General features: G+C 35.2%; 1 protein-coding gene across 1 annotated transcript; it reads left to right on the forward strand.

Moving 5' to 3' along the window:
- Positions 4,798 to 5,869, forward strand: LOC109225466 (zinc finger protein ZAT10-like). Its single transcript, XM_019390135.1, has one exon. The coding sequence runs from the start codon at positions 5,025 to 5,027 to the stop codon at positions 5,691 to 5,693; it is 669 nt and encodes a 222-aa protein (XP_019245680.1). The 5' UTR covers positions 4,798 to 5,024; the 3' UTR covers positions 5,694 to 5,869.

The raw sequence follows: 10,065 nt of genomic DNA on the forward strand, positions 1-10,065 counted from the left end.
TAACGCGGGAGAAATTCGTAAGAGGAGTACAATTATTCCGCGAATCATGAAACTCGTAAAATATCTACAATAGCAAGTCTATCACTCTACGTCCGTCTAGTCTCAAGAAGTAATGCGAAGTAAAAGAATTTAATAAGCAAGAGATAACCCAAATAGTATATTTATACCATGGCGTGGACCTGAGTCTACCCGGACAATAACATGAATATAGCTACGTACGGACTCTCGTCACCTCGTGCGTACGTAGCCCCCACAACAAGTAACACATAGAGGGTAGTTTTACCCTCATAGAGTTAGATAGAAGACTTACTTCACTTCAAAGTTTCATAACTGGATCCAACGCCGCTCTAACACCTCAAACCAGTGCCCGTCGCTCCAAAACCAGTCACGCAATGTGCAAACAATAAAAATATACTCTAATACTCATAATAAATCAATTTATAACAATTCCAAATTCCGCTCGAAAAGTCAATAAAGTCAACCCTCGAGCCCATGTGCCCGAATTTTGAAAATTATTAAAAATAAATATTACCCATAACATATATGGTCTATATCCAGAAAATCATCCAATTTCGTCCATAAATCGACCCTCAAATCAAGGATACCATTTCTCAACTTTAGGGCTCAAAATCCCAATTTCTACAATCCAAACATAGATAAAAAATAATAACCAACGGAAATAATCATGGGGAAACATCAAAATAAAAGTCATATATTTACCCCCTTGTTGAGATGAGAACAACAACGCGAAAATCACCTCAAACGGAGCTCTAGAACTCAAGATATGCCCAAAATACTTAAATTCTCGATTTAAAATACTGTCCAGGCATTTTTTTCTTCTTTGCGTTCGCGAAGAGCAATTCTTAACATTGACCGTTCAACCCAGACTTCCTTCTTCCCATTCGTGGGACCTCCCTCGCGTTCGCGAAGAACAAAGTCCGCACCAGAAACCAGAAATCTTTCTTGACACGGAAATGGGCATAACTCTCTCATTCGACATCGGAATTCGGTGATTCTTGTTGCTATGAATATGTAATTACGATAGGATCTAATGGTTCATCCACTCACAAATCAAAAGTATTTTTCCCAATATGGTACCCTTTATGTCCAAAGAAACGACGTTGAAACATCAAATAAGAGTGTGATACAATCCAAACACATCTGAAACATAACCGAGGCCCCTGGGACCCTGTCTAACCACACCGACTCGCTCCATAACATAACACGGACCTTCTTGAGGCCTCAAATCATACCAAATAACATCAAAACTACGAATTGTGCACCGGTCCAAGTCTAATGAACTATTGAACTTCTAACATCAACATCCGATGCTGAAACCTATCAAATCACGTCCGATTGAATTCAAATTTTGCGCACAAGTCACATTTTACATTACAGACCTACTCCAACTTCCGAAATTGGAATCCGACCCCGATATCAAAAAGTCCACTCTCGGTCAAACTTCCGAAAACCTCCAACTTCCAACTTTCGCCAAATGACCCCAAAATGACATACGGACCTCTAAATCCACATCTAGACGCGCTCCTAAGACCAAAATCACCATACGAAGCTATTCCCAGGCTCAAAATTCCAAACGGACAACGATAACACTAAAATACACTTCCAACCCAAATTTATGAAATTATTCCAAAATGCCAACTTTCCATAATAGGCGTCCAGACGCTCCCGGATCATCCAAAACCCGATCCGGACACACGCCCAAGTCCAAAATCATCATATGAACCTGTTGGAACCTTCAAATCCTAATTCCAAAGTCATTTGTTCAAAAGTCAAACCTTAATCAATTCCACCAACTTAAAGCTTCCGAAATTAGAATTTTCTTTCCAAATCAACTCCGAACTCCCCGAAATTCAATTCCGACCACACATACATGTCATATTACCTGAAGTGAAGCTATGCAAGGCCTCAAACCGCAGAATGACGTGCTAGAGCTCAAAACGACCGATCGGGTCGTTACATTAAGTGTTCGTTGAAAAAGAGAACTTCAAAATTGAAAGATAAATCTCTCAAAAAGTTTATATCTCGTCAACAAATGAAGTAGGCGTTTGGACATAAAAATTATAATTTTTTGAAAAAAAGTAGTATTTGGAATTTGAAATTATGTTGTACATACATTTCACTTGAAAAAATGTTGCATTTTTGCGAGTGAGATTTTTTGTTTTTGTTTGAAAAACTCATTTTCGAAAAATCTTCATAAACTTGCAAAATTTCATGGACAAACACATTTTTGAAAAAAGAATTCTTTTTATGTACAAACGGGGCCGAAGTACAAGAAGAAGATAATAAAATTAATCTTAAACTATCACTATAATAAAAAAAATGCAAATCGCATATCTATAGAATAAATATAAGTATATAAAAAGATCTATGCAATAGGATGAATGATACAAAATTTAAAGATTTTTATCTTGTCGTATATAACGTAAGATGCTTATAATTGTAACCAAAGCAAGCTTCTTGGATTGTGCAAAAGATATTGAAAGCTAAGAACTACGTTGAGGATGCTGGATATGCAGAAGAAGATGTAGTGGGAATGGAAACGTTCTCCATCAAGGCCATGTATATGCAGCTTAGAGGAGACTTTGCTAAAGTGTCATGGAGGAAACTGGTGTGCAATAACGCTGGGTTGCCTAAGTGGATTTTCGCACTATATCTGGCTGCTCATAGACGACTATTAACTAAGGACAGATTGAGGGGATGAGGCTGTTTGGAAGATACAGCTTGCTCACTCTGCAATACAGAAGAAGAATCCATTGATCATCTCTTCTTCAGTTGTTCTTATTCATCACGAGTGTGGACAACAATGTTACAGTGGCAAGGGATACATAGACAGGTGATGCCATGGGCAAATGAGATAGCATGGGTTGAGAGACACTACCAGGGAAGGAGCACAAAAGCTGAAGTATACAGGCTAACACTTGCAGGCTGCTTGTACTATATCTGGCAAGAAAGGAATGGCAGAATCTTTCAAGCGAAGCAACGATCAGCAGCAGTACTTAGTAGATTAATAACACAAAATGTGCATGGTCGAGGAGCTTCTAAGTTGAGACTACAGAGAAGATTGATGGATCTTAACTACTATCCTTCTATTCAATTAGATAGTTAAATAGTAGTATAGCAGTTAGTAATGAGGAAGGCTAGTTGAATAGCTACATCTAGGGCTTTGTCTAGATCCGGCTTGAACAGAACAATATATAAATATTACTGGTAAATAAAATTTTAATTACCGAAAAAAAAATATGGCCAAGGACATAAATAATGCAAATACAATATTAATTAAAGTTTACTATCAACTTGGGTCATCGTAAAAAAAAATTATATAGTCAAATCATATATTCCTCTACTGCTCAGAAGGCTGAATTTGCAAAAACAAGATATTTTGCAAACCATAGAACAAACGCCAGACTAATACTACTATTGTAGTACTGTAGTTAGTAGCTAGTAGGTCAGCGGTCAGACTTAACGGACTTGCAAGTGGCAGCAGTCTGGACTATGAACGTTTCCAGGACGTTCTCGTAGAATATTTAGGACCTATAAATATTCTAGAAAACCCAATTTAGAAATGTCACCAACAGCGGACGGAGATTTGGTTTTGTACACCCTAATAATGTTATCTTAGTGATATAACTTTTTTTCTTAGTATGAGATCGGTATATATAAATGACATATAAGATCTTTTCTTAGGTCAAATTCGACATCTACGGACAACGGGGAAAATTCATCAGTTTATAAAACCTGCAGGTCAACTACCACTGTTGCAGAGCAATGTACAACCAGGAGTACACATTTTATTTGTTACTTAATTAACTGCTTAGCACAAATTAAATATGTTATTATGGTATAAAAAGTTATTCTATTCTGTATAATATAATAATATTCTTTCTTCGTTTGTCAAAATAATACTCCTTACGGTAACAAGAAAATACATTCAAATGGTTCACTTTGCAGCCGTCTACGTACAATGGGAAATTGGCCCTATAATTGTTAGGGAATCATTTTAGTTTTTAGTCTAAAGATAAGAACAATGTTACGCAACGTCATGCCTACAAAAGCCCAGAATCATTAATTACATCCAGTTGGCCATTTCATGCATACATAATTACATACGTCAACAACAGTATATATCCAGCTCGTAATTAGACCCAAGGAAGAGTAACGAATGACAGTCAACGTTGGCAAGTTGGTAAACACGGCTGCTGACTGCTGATAAACCTAAAAGCGTCTTCTATTTTACTTTCCCGAGAGAAGCCATTGGCAAGTTGAAGAAAAAGACCCAAAACACACTTTGAACTGTTCAACAGTGTGTAATAAGCTGTAAGTTATCAGAAACAAGTACCGTTTAATTTGTTGTCGTAAATCATGAACCATTGGCAATTGAATTTAAGTTTTATGCACTTGATAAAAAAATATTTACTGTAGTCACTAATTTATAACAAATATTAGTTAATATAATAAAGTTGAAAACTAATTTGTTTATCACATGTTAACCTACAACGGTGTGACAAAAATTGTCAGCTTCTATTATATTTGTATGTAACTTCTAATAACTTGTGGGAGAGTTGTTTTGACTTTTGAAGGAGTCCATAGTCTACCACTTGCACTAATAAAATAGTCCCTTAGCCGTCCCTCTTGAGAGTTGAGAGTGACTTCAGTCACCCACTTGTACTTATAATTACGTAAACAACTTCCACTTGGCCATCAACAATCAATCTCTTTCTCAAACGTGCTCCACTCTCCTTCCATTTTTCTATTTCATTCAATTACTTATGTAACCACCTAATTAAGTACCTTCCTACTACTCCTCCCGCAACTTCCCTCCCTTTCTCATCCTTTACTCCATCTCCCCATATATACTAACCACTTCACTCAATTACAATCACCAAGTTCTCAAATCTCTCTCTTTTCTCCTCTCAAATTCTTTACTGACTACTTCTTTGAGTTCAGTTGCTAAACAATATCTATCATTCTTTGTTTAATTCTTTCAAGAAAAACCAACTAAGGATATGGCACTTGAAGCTTTGAACTCTCCAAGAACCCCAACCCCACCATCATTTCAGTATGAAAACACCACTCTCAACTACCTTGAATCTTGGACAAAGGGTAAGATCAGATCAAAAAGACCACGTAGTATAATGGAACAACAGCCTACTGAAGAAGAATACTTAGCTTTCTGTCTTCTTATGCTTGCTCATAGTAACGGCAATTCTACTACCAATTCAGTAACAGCTCCCATCATATCTAAGAATTTGTACAATTGTTCAGTGTGCGGCAAGTCTTTTGGATCTTATCAAGCTCTAGGTGGACATAAAGCTAGTCACCGTAAGCAGCTCATTAACGGAGACGTCAATGAAAACTCCGCCACCACCTCCATTGCCACCGCCGGTGCCACGTCAGCTAACGGCCTTAGTGGGAGGACTCACGAATGTTCTGTTTGCCACAAGAGTTTCCCAACTGGACAAGCTTTGGGTGGTCACAAAAGGCGTCACTACGAGGGAAAGGTGACGTCATCGGACGGTGTGGGGTCTACGACTAGCCAGCGTGGATTTGACTTGAATATTCCTCCCTTGCCGGAATTTTGGCCGGGATTTCGCTCCGGGGAGGATGAGGTGGAAAGTCCTCATCCAGCTAAGAAATCGCGACAATTTCCCTTAACCAAACTTGAATTATTCTGAGAAGTTTAGTTCGTTGATTAGTTAACTATAGTACTATGTCTTTTGGGTGGGCGGGATTTTTTTTTTTTTTTTGGGTAAATATCAAATACACTTGGTGAGAGTGATTATTTGATTAATTAATTGATTCAATTATTTTTTAAACTGATCTTGCTCTGGCTATGATTTTGTTCTCTTAATTAAATATACAAAAAGCGAGTAGTCAGTCTACATTGTTAAAGCGTTAACTATTTACTAGTCTTAGTATACGTGCGTTGTACGTGTGCCTAGCGTCAATCAATAAAATATTTATATGAAAAGAACATGTAAATTAAGTTTTAAAATATGTGCCTAGCGTCAATCAGTAAAGAACATGCAAAGAGTTTTAAAATGACTATATTTAGGTAATATTTTACAATAAATAATCTAATATATGAAAAAAAAATAAGGAATTGTCATTTGTTAAAATGAATATATAAAAAAATGACAACTCACTTAGTATCATTTTTTGTCTTATATTGTTTCACCCTTATTACGTAAAGTTTGCATTTTTACACTTAACTTTTAATACTATATTATAAACGGGTTCTTATGAAAATTTCAGAAAAGGTGATTTTTTTTATTTTCATTTTTGAAAATTAGTTAATTCAAAGACATTTTTTACCAACCAATCTCTTTCTTTTATATTCTTAAAATTAAAAATATTTTATTAGTTAAGCTTGACACTTAAATTTTAAAAATTTTGGAATTAATGAATTTTGAGATTACTCCCTGACATTGTTTAATAATCAAAACTTTAATTGATTTTAAAAAATTTAAAATATTAGAGAAATAATTAAATAATTATTCATTGTTTACCAATAGTTCAGAAAAGAACTCCTAAACTTGAAAAACTGAAAAAGAAAATAATGTGTCCTAAGCAAAGAAAAGAAAAACAAGGACTACTAAACTAATACTCGTAAACATTAAAAGAAGACNGTCGGTTTGGTTCGAACGTCGGTTTGACCACGTGGGCCCGGGGCGTTTTGGGAAATTTTGAGTGAACCTTTGGGAAATTCACTTTTCATGCATTCAAATTTATTAGATTAGCCTTTGTTGATACACTCAAGTAATTTGTGACTAGATTCGAGCGGTTTGGTGGTGAATTCGAAGGGTAAAGCTATACTAGAGGATTGAGTTGAGTTTGGAGCATTTGAGGTAAGTGTTTGATCTAACTTTGGCTTGAAGGAATAGGATTAGAGTGTTATTATTTGCTAATTGCTAAATGATCGAGTACGGTGTATAGGCATGGTGACGAGTATCTATACACCGGTGTCTAGCATGACCGTGGGTCCTTGTATGCACTTATCCTGATATTGTTATGACTCCTCCTTGTTAATTGATGAATTTTATGCAATGTGAAGAGTATGAGAACTAATTATGAATTACAAATCCTTTGGAGCGCTGGCTCGAACGATAAAAAGACTATTGAGTAAGAAATGAAAGCAATAGAAAGGGGTATGATTAATCCCTTGCCGGGATGGTTTGAGTATATTGACTATTCCCTTGCCGGGATGTGAAAGTATTGTTGTTGCTCCGTTGCCGGGAGTTAGCCGTTAATTGTGTAATTCCCTTGCCGGGACAGTTCTTATTATTTGTTTATCCCCTCGCCCCGTTTGGTTGCGATTACTGTTTGGGTGAGGAAGAGTGATAATGCACAAAGGGTCATTCCGTGCCATGTTTTGATTATATTGCACGAAGGGTCATTCCGTGCCATGTTTTGATTATATTTGCACGAAGGGTCATTCCGTGCCATGTTTTGGTTATATTTGCACGAAGGATCATTCCGTGCCATGATATGAGAGTTACGTGAGGGAAAGCACGAAGGGTGATGCCGTGCACTTTATTTGATTGCTTTGGTGAAAATGAGAGTAAAAGCACGAAGGTTGATGCCGTGCAACTGTTGATTGTCCTGCTCTCATTAATTATTGTTATTGCCTTGTTTCTTATTTAAATTGTTGACTTTATCTCCGGACTGTACCTCCCCATAGTATGTTTCCCTCCCTCTTAACTGTTAAATTCTATATTCTTTCCTTGTACTGCATATATATATATATATATATATATATATACATTGAACTGCACAAGTTGATTTGGTAGTCCTGTCTAGCCTCGTCACTACTTCGCCGGGGTTAGGCCAGGCACTTAGCAGCACATGGGGTCGGTTGTGCTGATGCTACACTTCTGTGCTCTTTTGCACAGATCACGGTACCGGAGCAGCTTTTGGACCACAGCAGTAGGATATCTATTGGGAGCTGACTTCAGTCCAGGGACTTACGAGGTAGCCTAGCTGGCGTTCGCAGGCCGGAGTCCCCTTCTATGTTTCAGTTTGTTTCCATTGTACCGAGACAGACGTTTATGTATTTCTATTCAGACTTGTTTGTAGCACTCTTTAGTAGTTCGTGAGATAGCGACTCCAGTCTTGGGTAGTGAAATATTAGGCTTCCGCATTTTGGGTTTTCAGTTATCTATGTTTTGAAAGACTTCCGCATTATTTAAAGACTCGTTATTTTATTATTGTTATGTTGTTATCCGAAAATGTTTAAATGTTTGGCTTGCCTAGCTCCAACAGTAGGCGCCATCACGACTCCCGATGGTGGAAAATTCGAGTCGTGACAATTTGTGAGGGTTGTCTCAGTTATTTATAATTATGTCAAATTTAAATTATGTCGGATATTATCCGAGTAAAATTATTACTGCTTTATCACATTCAAAGCAGTAAAATATTAATCATACACGTGTTTTGATAAATCAAGTCTATGATTAGTTAAGAATTTAGAGAAATATATATATATATTTTTAACTGTTACAAAAATAATAGCAGATAATCTTTTTCCGTATATATGTGTATTATATATAGTATACATATTTTACATACTTTTTAGGAGAAACATACATATTTTTTTATCAAGTTATGGCACATGAGCATCTAATGAAAATAAACCAATCAAAAAAAAAATTTGTTAAACTTCGAATAGGAGACCTGGACGAACTTGTTTTAGGAAACCTAATCTAGACTAACATCAATCGATTGTCTTTGAGAAATTTGTAAAAGAATTAATTACTCATACTCTAGTAAAAATAAATAAATTAAAGAGTACTACAATCTAACTACTTTATTATCATGTAAAATAAAAATATTCATCTAAACTTTCTCCTATTGTTTTAACACTTTAAAATTAGATTTTATATTTTTAAAAATTATCAATTAATTATTTTCTTATTATTTAAAATTTTAAAAATTAACTCATTTTGTTTGAAATATGCAGTAACTCCTAATACTTTGGTAAAAGATACTAACTTAATTTAGTTGTAGCTTTATATGTATACTAAATACAAATTAAGGCTTTAAAGAGTAGTAAGAATTTCAACTTTGTTTAAGATATTATAGATGTTTTCCATAACGTAGTACTAAAATCCTCTTTTAGGACGTATCTATCTTTTATTATGTGCATTGTTATGAAAGAATTGTAATTAGGAACAATACTTTTCTAATTCAAGTAGGATCAACGTTGTAGGGTCGGGTATATGTATAGTTTAAATCGAAAAAGAATCCTATCATTAGGTAATTTACCATTAGATCCTTAAATTATACAAATATTTAAGGGCTTAAAAGTCGATCAATGTTTTAGGGATATTTTAGTCGTTCAACATTTAGCATAAATTATTCGTGCTTTTATAATAATATAGATATAAATATAGATATAGATATAGATATATACGACTTTTCATGCTTCAGATTTATAAATTATTATTCTAATTTTTCTTTGTAGAAAAAGATAGAGTTAATTTTTAGAAAATTTACAGGCGCATTGAAAGTTGTAAATTCTGATTTCGCTATACAAACCCCCTATTTTACTAAGTTACTGTTTTAAATGGCTAGAACAAAAGATTAAGTTAGTATAGCTCCAAAAGAACGATGTTTTATAATTAAAACCCACTCTCATTCCCTCTACAAAAGAGAGATGCAGATTCCCTCTTCCATACTCCTAAGATTAATTAAAGGCAAAACTAGACCCTTAGAATTCAAAGTTGACAACGAGAGAATGATGTGAATAATATAGGTTGTGGTTGAGAAGTCGCACGTTGTATTTAAATGTCAGAGCTAAGTAGGTTGACAAATGATTGCCGCCCTTCGTTTAATCAACTGTAATCCACTACCCTATTAATACTCTTCAATCACCGATCTATTTGCCAAGAAATTAAATTGCAGTTTATGTTTGGCAACTGAATGGTCCAATAGGATGTCGCCTACGTAAAGATTATACTCGTGGATTTCTTATGTCGTTTCTACTTTTCATGAAAAAATATAATTGAAGTGGTGGATTCTTCAAACAACAAGGGACTGATCAACTAT

The sequence above is a fragment of the Nicotiana attenuata genome, chromosome 5, assembly GCF_001879085.1.
Source record: "Nicotiana attenuata strain UT chromosome 5, NIATTr2, whole genome shotgun sequence".
Lineage (NCBI taxonomy): Eukaryota > Viridiplantae > Streptophyta > Magnoliopsida > Solanales > Solanaceae > Nicotiana > Nicotiana attenuata.

Bases quoted from the DNA above. Each gene is read 5' to 3' on its own strand.
- LOC109225466 (XM_019390135.1), top strand. From the start codon at position 5,025: ATGGCACTTGAAGCTTTGAACTCTCCAAGAACCCCAACCCCACCATCA.